We start from the raw sequence: 13,501 nt of genomic DNA on the forward strand, positions 1-13,501 counted from the left end.
ATTCATTGGAACAAACATCATGGGTGAACTAACCATTTATTTGATATTTTGTCCTATATTCTTTGTACTGACTGGCCTGTGACTATTTAAGGGGAACGGAAGCATCGGAGGTAGTATTAAGAACCACAAGGTCATGCATTAATAGTGCTCTGAAGCCGATGTATGTGGTGGCAGGAATGTTGGTGCAGCCCACAGTAATTTCAGCCACTTCCCATTCTCTAGTGCCTTTTAACAATAAAGTGTATGCATAATCAGAGGTATGGAGTTACATTAGGGATCTGATGATAGGACGGACCTATGATAGATACTGCGCGATTCAAAATTGAGGGGTGATATTCCCCCTCTCTGCATGAGCGCCCCCTGCCGCTGGCGGCGCTGTCACGGGCGGGCAGACTGGCTAAGCGGCTGGACACTGCTCGCTTCCGCCTAGGACTTTGCCGTCAGCTGTCGGGTTGGAGCCACCTGCGGCGGGAGCCTGGAAGTCGGAGGCTCCGCAGGACACCGAGTGATGCTGGAGGCCCGCCCGCCCGCCAAGGGGATCAGAGCGCAGGGGAATCAGGCGCCGAGTCTGGGACCGGGGCAGGGTCGAGGCCTAGACGGAGTCTGAGCGAGCAGAGCGGCAGAGCGCGGGAATCATGGAGCTGGGCCGGAGGTGGAGGTGGGGGCGGAGGGGTGTTGGGAGGGAAGGGGTGGGGAGAGAAGGGTGAAAAGAACGGGTGGTGGAGGAGGAGGAAAAGAGGTGGCGAGGAGAAAGATGGACGGAGAGGGTGGTGGAAGAAGGGAGGGAGGTGATGACGGGCGAAGAGAGGGGCACAGTTGGGTGGATGTGCTGGGGAAGCCAGCTCATGAGGAACAGGTCCCTCAGCCACAATGTCTACCTGTGTACGATCCTGTCCGTCCATTCCCTGCCCGTTCGTGTCTAACAGCCATTTAAACACCACTAATGTACTTGATTCCACCAGTTCCCGGCAGCACATTCCAATGTGTTTAAAAACCTGTCCTGCACATCTCCTTTAAACTTTCTCCTCTCACCTCAAATGCAGGTAATCTGGTTGTCGACATTTCTACCCTGGGAAGAGACTGACTGTCTACCCTGTCTGTGCCTCAGGTTTCCCCCCAGCTTCCAGAGTCAAAGAGAAAACAATCCAAGTTTGTCCAACCTTTCCTTATAGCTCGTACAGTCTAACCCAGACAGCATCCTCTTAAACCTCTTCTGTACATCTACCGATGAAGACAAGCGTGCCATACGCCTTCTTTACTAAACTGTCTACTTGCGAGGCCACTTTCAGCTCCTTCTGTACCTCAGTGCTGTGAAGGGTCCTGCAGTAAACTACACCTATCCCCTACAGTAATCTTCCCAAAGTGCAACACCTCACACCTAGCTGGTTTAAACTCCATCTGTCATTTCCGCCCATATCTGTAACTGGTGAACCATACATCTCACCGTATCCTTTAACCATCCTCTACACTGTCAATAACCCCACCAGTGTGTGTGGAGCTAATTAAGTTTAATAACCCACCATCTACATTTTTGTTCATTTATATATACTCAAAGAATAGATTCCAACATGCAACAGAGAGAGAGGGCTACAACTGAATTACAACCAGCACTACCCGCTGCCCTCCTGTACTACAGAATAGACAGGACCTGTACTGAACCGGAAAGGTCTGACTCATCTGCCGGTCAGTATTGTGCCTGAGAGCTGGTACCTGCCACGTTGCTCCTTGGGAGATGGGTGTTAGTTACCAGATACAGAGAGGAGAGGTGGTGGGGCATGGAGAATTAAAGCAACAGGCAACAGGGAGTCAGCATCGCCAAAGTGTGCTCCCTCAGCACCACCTGTCCCGCAGGTGTGAAGGACATACCTTGGTCCTGTACAGATGCATTACGGGGGTCCTGGGACAGGACAGCTAGAATTAATCTCAGAGAGACACCGGATCCTGAGGGTCTGCGCGAGAGAGACACTGATACGTTGTTACCTCAAGGTTGAGTCCAAGCCATGGAACTCTTCGGTAAGGAATTTCTTCCTAAGGCTTGTAAATCTCTGGAATTCTCACAGAGGGCTGTGGATTCCAAGTTGATAAATTCACAGCAGAGATCAGATTGTTCACTGGCAGGGAATTGAGGGGTGCAGACGCAGTGGGATTCAGTCTGGTGGGAGTGGCTGCTTCTGTTTTTTTCCCTGCGAGGGGTGGAGAGGGGTTTGAACAAGGGAGGTTAACCTGGGTTGTTTTCTTTGAGCAGAGGCTGAGGGGAGACCTGATCAGAGTTTATAACATTCTGAGAGGGTAGACAGCCAGAATTCCTCCTCCATGGCAGAAATGTCAGATAGTAGAGGGCATGTTAGGAAAAGGGGAGGTGCAACGTGACCTGGGTGTCATTATACACCAGTCATTGAAAGTGGGCATGCAGGTACAGCAGGCGGTGAAAAAGGCGAATGGTATGCTGGCATTTATAGCGAGAGGATTTGAGTACAGGAGCAGGGAGGTACTACTGCAGTTGTACAAGGCCTTGGTGAGACCGCACCTGGAGTATTGTGTGCAGTTTTGGTCCCCTAATCTGAGGAAAGACATCCTTGCCATAGAGGGACTACAGAGAAGGTTCACCAGATTGATTCCTGGGATGGCAGGACTTTCATATGAAGAAAGAATGGATGAACTGGGTTTGTACTCGTTGGAATTTAGAAGATTGAGGGGGGATCTGATTGAAACGTATAAGATCCTAAAGGGATTGGACAGGCTAGATGCAGGAAGATTGTTCCCGATGTTGGGGAAGTCCAGAACGAGGGGTCACAGTTTGAGGATAGAGGGGAAGCCTTTTAGGACTGAGATTAGGAAAAACTTCTTCACACAGAGAGTGGTGAATCTGTGGAATTCTCTGCCACAGGAAACAGTTGAGGCCAGTTCATTGGCTATATCTAAGAGGGAGTTAGATATGGCCCTTGTGGCTACGGGGGTCAGGGGGTATGGAGGGAAGGCTGGGGCGGTGTTCTGAGTTGGATGATCAGCCATGATCATAATAAATGGCGGTGCAGGCTCGAAGGGCCGAATGGCCTACTCCTGCACCTATTTTCTATGTAATCTATGTATTTCAGGTGTGAGGGGAATTTAGATGAGATGTGCAGGGCAGGTTTTTTGTACCCCCTGCCCCCACCTGAAACACACTGCCAGGGGTGCTGGAAGAGCATAGAACAGTACAGTGATAGACCCTTTGGCCCAGCGTTATGCTAACTAATTAAACACCAAACTAAACTAATCCCTTCTACCTACACAATGTCCATATCCCTCAATTCTCTGCACAGTCACGTGAGCCTCTACCAAATTGATGTCCTCCACCACCCTGGTAACCTCTTGCTCCATGTAACTTCTTTGAACTTAGCTATTCTTATCTTAAATGCATGCTCTTTATTATCAATACTGGGAGAAAGATACCACCTGTCTACCCTGTGTGTCTCTCATCATCTTATGAACTTCTATTTGAGGTCTTCCCTCAGCCTCCACTGCTCTAGAAAAAAAAAACAAATCTGCCCTAACTCTGCTCATAGCCCCTGCCCTCTAATCCAGACAGCATCCTGGTAAAGTTTTTCTACACCCTCTCCAAGAAATCCACATCCTCCTTATAATGGATCAATCAGATGTTATAAAGCTGCAATACAACTTCCTGACCCTTACACTCAATTTGTTCAATAAATCACCATCTGCCTTTGTTATCACCCTATCAATGTGTGCAGCAGGTATGATAAAAACGCTGCTCGATGAATGTGAATGTGCAGGGAATGGAGAGATATTGGCAGAAGAGAATTAATTTAATTCAGCATCATGCTCAGCACAGTTATGGTGAGCCCAAGGGCCAGTTGCTGTGCTGCTCTCTGTTGGGTTTCAGGTGGGAGCAGCAGTGATCACTGGCCCTGGATCCTGCCCCATTCAGAAAGACCCTGGCCTCAGCCCCTCACTCCCCATCCTTCCACTCCCTTTTATGGGAACTATCTGTCATAACCTCCTTAGCTCCTGGGAGAGCCGGAGATTCACCACACACAAGAAATTCCCTCCCACTTCAAATCCTGATCCTGCTGCCGCTGGTTCTAGATATCCTCAACAGTGATAACACCCTCTTCGCACCCACCTCATCAGACGCCCCCCCCCCGAATCTGATTGTCAATAAGGTTCCCTCTCATTCTTCTAAATGCCAATTGGCCCAACCTGATCAACCTATCTTCACCTGAGCAGGGAGGGAGGTAGGCATGGGGAAGGAGGGGCAATTGAGGGAAAAGCAATGTGGAGAATAGGGAGGGATGCTGGAGTTGTATGGGGTCATGGTGGACGTGGATGGGTTATGTCCATGAAGGGAGGAGAGTTGTTCAGGGCAGGAGGGGCGACAGAAAGGAACTGAGAGGTGGAGGGGAGTGGGAAACAGCTGGTGGGAAGTTTAGGCAGGGAAAGAAATTGGAAGAGGTCTAGGTGGTTCAGGGAAGAAAGGGACGTGTGAGGTGGGACGTGGAGAGGAAGGAATAGAGGTGGAGAGTCTGAGAAATGACCCTTTGAACTGCCACATCCATGTCCATGCTGACCACCAGACCCCTGCGCTCTTTACCAGCATTTGATGTATAGCCTGCAGCGTCTTGGGGATTCAATGCTTGGATTAATACTCCTCACATTTGAGAGAATTTCCTCCTCCCCCCTCTCAGACAATGCATTCTGCATTCCAGTTCCCCCACCCCAGGGAGCTCTTCCCCAGGAGCCGCCTGAACCACCTACACACCTTAAGCCTATTCCCTCTGGTCTTCAGCAATTGGCATGGCCGACATACCTGATACACTTGTATCAGGCATCTCTCCCCCTTCACTGCAGGGAAGAGAAACCCAGCCCATCTGGTCTCTCTTGACTTGCCTGCTCCATCCCAGCCAACGTCCTGCTGAGTCTCCCCAGTAAACATCCTTCCAGTAATGTGACTGGAACTGCACACTGTACTCAACTTGCCTGCTCCTGTATACTGTGCCCTGATTAATGAGGGCAAGATCTTCCTGCACTGCTGCCTGCTGGCCTCCTTGGACTTGTACACTGTTCTTAATAGTACTCCACAGTACCATCACCTCACCCCGATCAGGATTAAAGCTCACCTGCTGCTCACACTGCCCCTCTTACAGCAACACCATCCTCTAGTCTACAACTGTTCTTGTCAGCAGTGTGGTGAATCTCAATGTGGGGCACTTGCTCAGGCTCGAGGGGAAGAAGGAGCTCAGCCGAGTCGGGAGAACCATGCTAAAGCTCTGTATTTTGTGTTTCAGCACCGTGCCGGTCCTGATCCTAGTCCTGGTCCTGCTGAGCTCCCCATGCAGGGCTGAGGACCCTCACCCAGACGAGGTGTGGACAGATTTCTGGGTGGTGCGTTTTGTCATTAACCTGGCAGGTTATGCCACCATCCTTCTCCCCGGCTACCTGCTAGTGCAGTACTTCAAACGCACAAACTACCTAGAGAGAGGCAAGTCTTCTGCCCTGGGATCGGAGGGCAGGGCAGTACCTGGGTGGGGATGTTGTGGTGTCAGAGGACGTGGGGCCCCAGGTGGGGTCAATGCACAGTGTTTCTGGGGAGTACAATGTTCTCAGGGGTCAATGGACGTGCGGTTCGCAGGTCAGACAGCATCTGTGGGGAGAGAGCACCAAGTCTGGACTTTGAGTCCAGTGATACCCCAAAGCCCACCCACCATCTTCTGAAGGTGGGTCTCTTCAGAAACATAACGTGGTTTCGTCAGGGCTATACTAACTGCCTACTCCAGGGTGCTCGGAGAACCACAGTCTTAACCCAGCACAGGATTCCTGCCTCTGACCCGCTCCTGTAGATTGTCCGGGGTGGGGATGGGAGTCGCCTTTCAGTATCCCCAACTGATCTCCAGTTAAGCCCCATGAGCCCTGGCAAGGCTCTCTGCAAGACTGTCTGCATTGAGGGAGCTTTGTGTTACAAGGTTAATGGCCAAGCTGTGAGGTAACTCCCTGTTCTCCCGCCTTCTCTTCCAGGTCGAGGCTTCTGTTTCCCAGTGATAAGCACCTGTGTGTTTGGCAGTGAGGTGAAGACTGGGGTACAGGATGAACACTCCCCAACTTCCCGAACGGAGGCTGCAGAATCATCTCCCACCAAACAGACGTTCAAGTTGCTGGCCTGTGCCCTCGGACTGCAGGTGAAATACCAGTGATCCCATCACCTGCTCCCAACCAATTCCTGCACCCCTCCCGGTGTTGATTGACTGTCCGAATGCTGCTCCGGCCCCTTGAAGCACCAGTTCAGCCTGCGCCACTGCGCCACTCCCAAGATATTATCACAGGAAGCATTTCTTCTGTTCCCCTGCTGGACCAGCCTTCCCCCTCAAATTCTCATCCTCTGATCACCAGCTGATGAAAACAGCTTTCAGTAATTTCCACTCTCCAGCCGGTTGTGAACCAACCCATCCCATCACAACAACAGCGTGTATTACAGTTAACCCTAACCTACATCAATCATTCAGAGTAAAGTGGTCAGCTGGTTTATTATTGTCACGTGTACCCAGGTACAGAGAAAAACATCGTTTTGCATGACACTCAAACAGATCCTGTCATCTCATCAGCGCACTGAGGTAGAACAGGTTTAGCAATAACAGAACACAAACAAAAAATGTTAACAGCTACTGAGAGAAAGTGTAATGCAGGTAAACAAGGTGCAAGAGGATACAATGAGGTAGACTGAAGTCAAGAATTCATCTTATCATATTAATTCAGTCGTCAATTATAACAGGATAGACACTGTCTTTGAGCCCGGTGGTGCGCACTTTCAGGCACTTGTATCTCTGCCCGATGGGAAGGGGAGAAGATAGAAGATTTGGGGTGGCTGGGGATTTTGTTCTTTGCTTTACTGGTGCTGTGAGATGTTTAGACTGAGGGAGTGGAGGGGAGCCAGCTTTTCATGATGTTCTGAGCTACGTCCACAACTCTCTGCAGTGTGGCACATACTACGTGTGCTGAGTGATTCATCCAATTCTACCGTTGTTGAAACTCTTTATCCTTCTGTGTTGGACACTACAGTAGCATAGTCTCAAAGCACCCGAGACCAAAGCCCCATCCCTAAGTGAGAATCATACAGCAAGGAAACATCCCCTTCAGCTCAACTGGTCCATAGTGTTCGAGATTCCCATCCAAGCTAGGCCCATTTGCCCACATCCCTCATTCCTATCTGTGTGTCTGCGATGGGACAGGTGGGTGATGGAAATGTGAGGAAAATAAAAATGGGATTTAATGTTGGATCAGCTTTGATTGGGTGATGGTTGACATGGACCTGGTGGTCTGAAGGGCCAGTTTCTGTGCTGTATCTCTCTCCATCTCACTTCTGCAGCCTGGTTGCACAGTCACCGTGGGAATTCTTCTTGAACTTTGCAGCACTGCCTCTCACATCAGTCAGTGCCCATCGTCTGACATTGCTGCCCTGTGCCCTCACCCAGCCCCAGGTCCTCGGGTTCTAAAACTCTCTCCTCATTAGCACAGCTCAGAGTGAAAGCTTACACGGCCTCCTGCAGTAGTGTTGTGTGTCCACGGTGCAGAATCACAGGGCTGCCCAGTAACGGGAAGTGCTGAGACTTCAGAGTGAGCCAGAGGCATAAAACATAGCAACAGGCCCAACTGATCTGTTCCAACCTGCACCATTGAGCACCAATTCCAATACCCTTCATTCAGCTTGTTTCCCTCCAAATGCTTCCTAAATGAGACCATTGTACCTACCTGAACCACTTCCTCTGGCAGATTCCAATTACTGTACGAAATGTTACCTCTCAGGGCCCTTACCCCCAGTCGCGGCTCCCTAGTTCTAAACTCCCCTACTTTGGGGAAAAGACTGTTACCATTCACCTTATCTATTCCTCTCATTTTTAAATGTAATGTTGCCTCTCATTCTCCTAGGATAAGGAATAAAGAACTAACCTGGCCAACCTCTCCCTATAACTCAGGCCCTCTAATCTTGGAAACGTCCTCAAATCTTTAATGCACTTTTTCCAGTTTAACTCTTATAACAGGTTGACCAAAACAGCAGAGTACTCCGGGCAAGTGTGGCCTCACCAACGACTGCAGCATAATGTCTGACTCCCATACTCAATGCCTTGCTGAAGGCCAGCATGCTAAATGCCTTTTTCACCATCCTGTCTACTTGGGCGCAATTTTCAATGAACTATGCATTTGTACTCACTCCTAAGTTGCTCTGTTTCATTATACTCCCTAATGCCCTACCATTAATCGTACAAGTCCTACACTGGTTTGACTTTCCAGTACATCACTTCACATTTATATTATTAAAATTAATTTGCCATTCCTTGGCCTATTCCCTAACCGATAAAGATCAGGTGGTTAAGGAGGCATGTGGTGCATCGGCCTTCATTAGTGGTTGGATTGAGTTTAAGAGCCGTAAGGTAATGTTGCAGCTCTATAAAACACTTGAGGTATTGTGTTCAGTTCTGGTTGCCTTCAAGGAAGGATGCGGAAGTTTTAGGAGAGGGTGCAGAGGAGATTTACTGGGGGGAGTTGCCCTCTGAATTTCCCCCTTAAGAGTAGGCCTAGACATTTTATAGTCAAAGGGATTCACTCAACCCCGACCTCCTAAATCCAACGTATGCTTCCTTTTCTTGACCAGTGCCTCGATATCTCTTGTCAGGCACAATGAGGCCACCCTCAGGGTGAAGGAGCAACACCTTATATTCCATCTAGGTAGCCTCCAACCTGATGGTGTCAATATCAATTTCTCCTTCCAGTAAAAAGAATTCCCTCCCCATTCCCCACTCTTGCTTCTTACCTCTTCTCACCTCTGTCCCCTCCTTCTCCAGCCTTTTACCTTTCCTACTGACCTGTCTTCACCTATCACCTTCCAGCTATCATCTTTCCCCTCCCCCCCGAAGAACTTTTTATTCTTTCGTCTTCCCCTTTCCTTTCCAGTCCCGAAGAAGGGTCTCGGCTTGAAACATTAACTGTTTATTCATTTCCATAGATGCTGCCTAACCTGCTGAGTTCCTCCAGCATTTTGTGTATTGCTAAAGTTTAATTGAGTATTTGTTTCTTCGCCTTTACTGTGTAACTGGCTATCCTGATGAGTAAATTTGCTCTTACTGGTTACTGCTTTATCCCATGACTTGCTCCTACACACCCGCCAATCTAGTTCAAACCCTCCCGTGTAGCAGAGCAAATTTGTTCCTGGCTGGTTTGAGCGCAATCCATCCCTCTTGTACAGTTCACCTCTACCCCAGAAGAGATTCCAATGATTGAAGAACTTGCATCTCTGCCTCGGTTTCTTAGCCATGAGTTCATCACTAGCACACAGAACTGGGAGTAATTGGGAGATTTCTACCCTTGCGGTCCTGTTTTTTAGCTTCTTGCCTAACTATACTCATTCTGCTAGACATTATTTCATATGCTACCCACATCATTTGTTCTGGCACATCCAACAGCCTCTGGTCAAATTTTCTGCAACTGTTCAAGGACATCCTTGACCCTGAAACTCAGGAAACACTTCACCAGCCTGTCATCTCTTCCACAGCCACAGAATTGATAAATTGGTTTATTATTGTCATATGTACTGAGACTTGTTTTGCATGCCGTTCCTCCAGATCAATTCATTACAACAGCACATTGAGATAGTACAAGGGAAAACAATAACAGAATACAGAATAAAGGCTTACAGGGAAAATATAGTGCAGATAGGCAATAGTGAGGTGGATTGTGACCATTTAGTAGTCTTATATCAGCAGGATGGAAGCTGTATGTGAGCCTGGTGGTACATGCTTTTAGTCTTTTTGTTTCTTTATTAAGTCACCTATCACCATCACCTTATCTGTCCATACTCCCTTTCCCACTGAACCTGATACCTGAATACTACTGCTCGTCCCTGAAAGAACATTTCCCTCAAAATGGTATAACTATTAGTGATAGGAATGGCCACAGGGGAATCCCTCACTGACTACCTACTCCCCTTACTTTTTCCGGTGGTTATCCATCTGCCTGAAGCCTGTACCACCTCAGTAAAACCCTTATCTCTGAAGCTGTTGTCCCACATGACCTATGAGTACCTCCTGCTCCAGCTCCAGTTCCTGGACCCACTGTTGGGAGCGGCATCTGATATAGTTTTCAGGGAAACCTTACCGTTGCCAACTTGTAGAAGTAGTACTGTACTGCCCTGACTACACAGAATCAAGTATTAACAGCAAAATGAAACTTTACCTGAGTCTCCTTACCAAAACCTTTAAAAAAACTCAAATAGCCTCGGTAGTTCCTCACTTGCCCTTTCTCACATTAACTGTTCTGTTTGAGCCTTTGTCTTCTTCGTGCCTGCTGTTAGTTCATTAATTAGCCAATTAGATTATAATTAACTAATAATTACCAAACTTGCCTCTTGTAAATACTGGAAGGAGAAACACTAAAGCAAGCCTTTTAAATGCTGTCTCTCACTCGGTCCTGAACTCTGTGAAGTAAAACTCACCAAAAGTCATGATAGAAATGTCAGACATTAGAGAGTATATATTTAAAGTGACAGGGAAAACGTTTAACGGAAAAGAGTGGGGCGAAGTTTTTTCTTGCCCCACAGAGAATGGTGGATGCCTGGAAAAGGCTACCAAAGATGGCTTTGATGGAAGCAGATAGATGAGTATGTGGGGTACGGAGAGATGTGGATCACTGGCAGGCAGGAGGGCTCAGCTTAATTTGTCAGCATGTTTGACACAGACATGTGGGTAAAGCTATTTGGTACATTAGTTTATTATGGTCACTTTTACGAAGGTACAGTGAAAAAATTAGTTTTGCGTGTCATCCATACAGATTAATTCATCACATCAGTATGTTAAGGTAATACAAGGAAAAACAACAACAAAATGTGGAATAAAATGCTACATTTATAGAAAGAGTGCAATACAGACAGACAGTAAGGTGCAAGGCCATGGAGAGAGAGATTCTGAGGCCGGTTCTCTGTTTTATCAGACTAGGGAACCATTCAATGGTCTTATGACAGCGGTCCCTGAGCCTAGTGGCACCTGCTTTCAGGTTCTTCGATATTCTACATGATGGGAGGGCGACCAGGGAGACCGTCTGGGGTGTGTGAGGGCTTTGATTTTGCTGGCTCCCTTCGTGTGGCAGTGAGATGTGTAGAAAGAGGCCGTGGAGGGGATGGACTGGGCTGTGTTTACAACTCTAGCTTTTTGCAGTGTTGGGCTGACTGATTGCCATCCCAAGCCACGGGCGCATGTTCCTGTAATGTCCCATGTTCTGTTTTGTTGCTCTACTAGGTGTCCTATCTGACATGGGGTGTGCTGCAGGAGCGTGTGATGACCCGCACCTATGGGAAGACAGACACCGACCCCGGGGTGAAGTTCCGCGACTCCCAGTTCCTGGTCTTCATGAACCGTATCCTGGCAGTGACGGTGGCCGGCCTTAGCTGTGCCCTGACCAAGCAGCCCCGCCACGGTGCGCCCATGTACAAGTATTCCTTTGCCTCGCTCTCCAACATCCTGAGCAGCTGGTGCCAATACGAGGCCCTCAAGTTCATCAGCTTCCCCACTCAGGTGCTGGCCAAGGCTTCCAAGGTCATCCCTGTCATGCTGATGGGCAAACTGGTGTCTCGCAAGAGCTATGAGTACTGGGAGTACCTGACGGCTATTCTCATCTCGGCCGGAGTCAGCATGTTCCTGCTGTCCAGCAGCCATGACAAGCGGCCATCCACCGTTACTACCTTCTCGGGTGTGGTCATCCTTGCTGGCTACATCCTCTTCGACAGCTTCACCTCCAACTGGCAGGACGCCCTCTTTGCCTATAAGATGTCCCCGGTGCAGATGATGTTTGGGGTCAACCTCTTCTCCTGCCTCTTCACTGTGGGCTCTCTGCTGGAGCAGGGGGCCTTCTTCCAGTCACTAGCCTTCATGTCACAGCACCTGGAGTTCGGCGTGCACGCCGCGTTGCTATCTATCTGCTCCGCCTGTGGCCAGCTCTTCATCTTCTACACAATCCGCCAGTTTGGGGCGGCCGCCTTCACCATCATCATGACCCTGCGCCAGGCCTTTGCCATCCTGCTCTCCTGCCTCCTCTATGGCCACTCTGTCTCCCTACTGGGTGCTCTGGGCATCGTCACCGTCTTCCTTGCCCTCTTCCTCCGTGTCTATGCCCGCAGCCGTGTCAAGGCAAAGAAGAGACTGGCACAGTCTGTTCCGGCAGTACAGAGGGTGTAGGCTGGCCAGTCACGGACAGGGCAAGGCTGATGGGTCTGCCGCAGGTGCCAAGCCTGGGGGTGGGAGTGGGGAGTAGGGGAGGGGAGACCCAGGGAATGCACGGTCCATCCCACCGACACGGGGTGAGAGACTCTCCATAGTTCAGGTCACTGCACCTTTCCTCAGCTGGGGCCAGAGAATGGTGTGGGTTTGTGTCTGTTTGCATTGGGATTGTGTGTGTAATGTATAGACGCAGAAGCAGGCTGTTTCTCTGGATATTGTGTGTGTGTGTGTACAGCTTTTGAGTCATGCTGTATACTTGGATATGTGTTTTTTGTGTGTAGGTTGTGTATGCAAGTATGGGCTGTGTGTGTGTTTGCGCTGGTGCCTTGAGGCACGTGTTTGTACATTGGGCTGCATGTGTTCAGCATGCAGCGGTGTATTTGTGGGTTCTGCTGATGCATGTACAGTGAGTGACCAGACCACAGTTGAGGTTGAGTGGTTGACCTTCCTGGACCTGTCTCTGGTGCTTGCCTGTATTCACTCCAAACCTCTTCTCCCCTTCCCACCACAACTGGCTGCTGACTCCGTTTGGAAAGCCTGGCCCATTCCAGGTGCATGGTACTCCATGTAGTTTTACTGGGGCTTTCTGAAGCCTATTTTATATACTGTCGGCGTATACACAGACTGGTATTACACTGGCTGCTGTGTGTGTTTTTATACCTGACTGCTTTCAGTTTAGGGAGTGTGGGTGATGGGCGCTGGACCTCTGCTGTTGGAAGTGACCCCATTTCCCCTTCTGTGTACCTGGGTGTGGAGCCAGCATCCATCTGCAGAGCTGGCGAGTTGATTCTCACTAATAAAATATTTTGGGTGAGTCCTGTCGTCTCTCGTTCTCCTCTCTCGCACTGCAGAAGGAATTCAGCATGGACAGTTCAAGCTGAAGGTGAAGAATCCTGTCACTGACAGTGGGCAGACCCCTTGACTGGTGATTGGATTGGGGCTCACCCACCCCATTCAACCAGTCTCTTAGCCATTCAGTCCGTTAACACAGGAGGGGACCATTGAGGCAGATATTCTGTCCCTGTCTTCTGTTGGGACGGGTACCCTGTCCACTAATCGAATTAGGAATGTATTCTTATAGTTTAGACAAACAAGGGATGATCTCAGAGTCACTTGGTAGGGGGAAATTTCAATTCAAACCCTGCATCAGGACTGGGGGTCTTGGGGCTGGCTGGCAATGGGTAGATTTGTGAGGGGGGTATGTGAGAATGTCAGTAGTAAAGGGCAGTATTTATAGTACAGATCAC

The 13,501-nt window shown here is 49.2% G+C and overlaps 1 protein-coding gene across 3 annotated transcripts; it reads left to right on the forward strand.

Annotated features, from left to right (window-relative positions):
* Positions 1–380: 380 nt before the first annotated feature.
* On the forward strand, positions 381–13,068 carry slc35b2 (solute carrier family 35 member B2). Of its 3 annotated transcripts, none has more exons than XM_072248935.1 (4): positions 544–658; positions 5,286–5,479; positions 6,013–6,173; positions 11,277–13,068. In XM_072248935.1, exons 1-4 carry the CDS (start codon positions 636–638, stop codon positions 12,210–12,212), a joined length of 1,314 nt encoding a protein of 437 aa, XP_072105036.1. In that variant the 5' UTR covers positions 544–635; the 3' UTR covers positions 12,213–13,068. The 3 variants fall into 3 exon arrangements, with proteins under 3 accessions (XP_072105046.1, XP_072105036.1, XP_072105043.1); XM_072248942.1 differs by having other exon boundaries at positions 544–652; XM_072248945.1 differs by lacking the exon at positions 5,286–5,479 and having other exon boundaries at positions 381–658.
* Positions 13,069–13,501: the final 433 nt, after the last annotated feature.

Source organism: Mobula birostris, chromosome 2, assembly GCF_030028105.1.
Source record: "Mobula birostris isolate sMobBir1 chromosome 2, sMobBir1.hap1, whole genome shotgun sequence".
Lineage (NCBI taxonomy): Eukaryota > Metazoa > Chordata > Chondrichthyes > Myliobatiformes > Myliobatidae > Mobula > Mobula birostris.

Bases quoted from the DNA above. Each gene is read 5' to 3' on its own strand.
- slc35b2 (XM_072248935.1), top strand. From the start codon at position 636: ATGGAGCTGGGCCGGAGGTGGAG. The intron at 5,480-6,012 runs GCAAGTCTTCTG...CTTCTCTTCCAG, and splicing joins CACAAACTACCTAGAGAGAG to GTCGAGGCTTCTGTTTCCCA. The intron at 6,174-11,276 runs GTGAAATACCAG...TTGCTCTACTAG, and splicing joins CCTGTGCCCTCGGACTGCAG to GTGTCCTATCTGACATGGGG.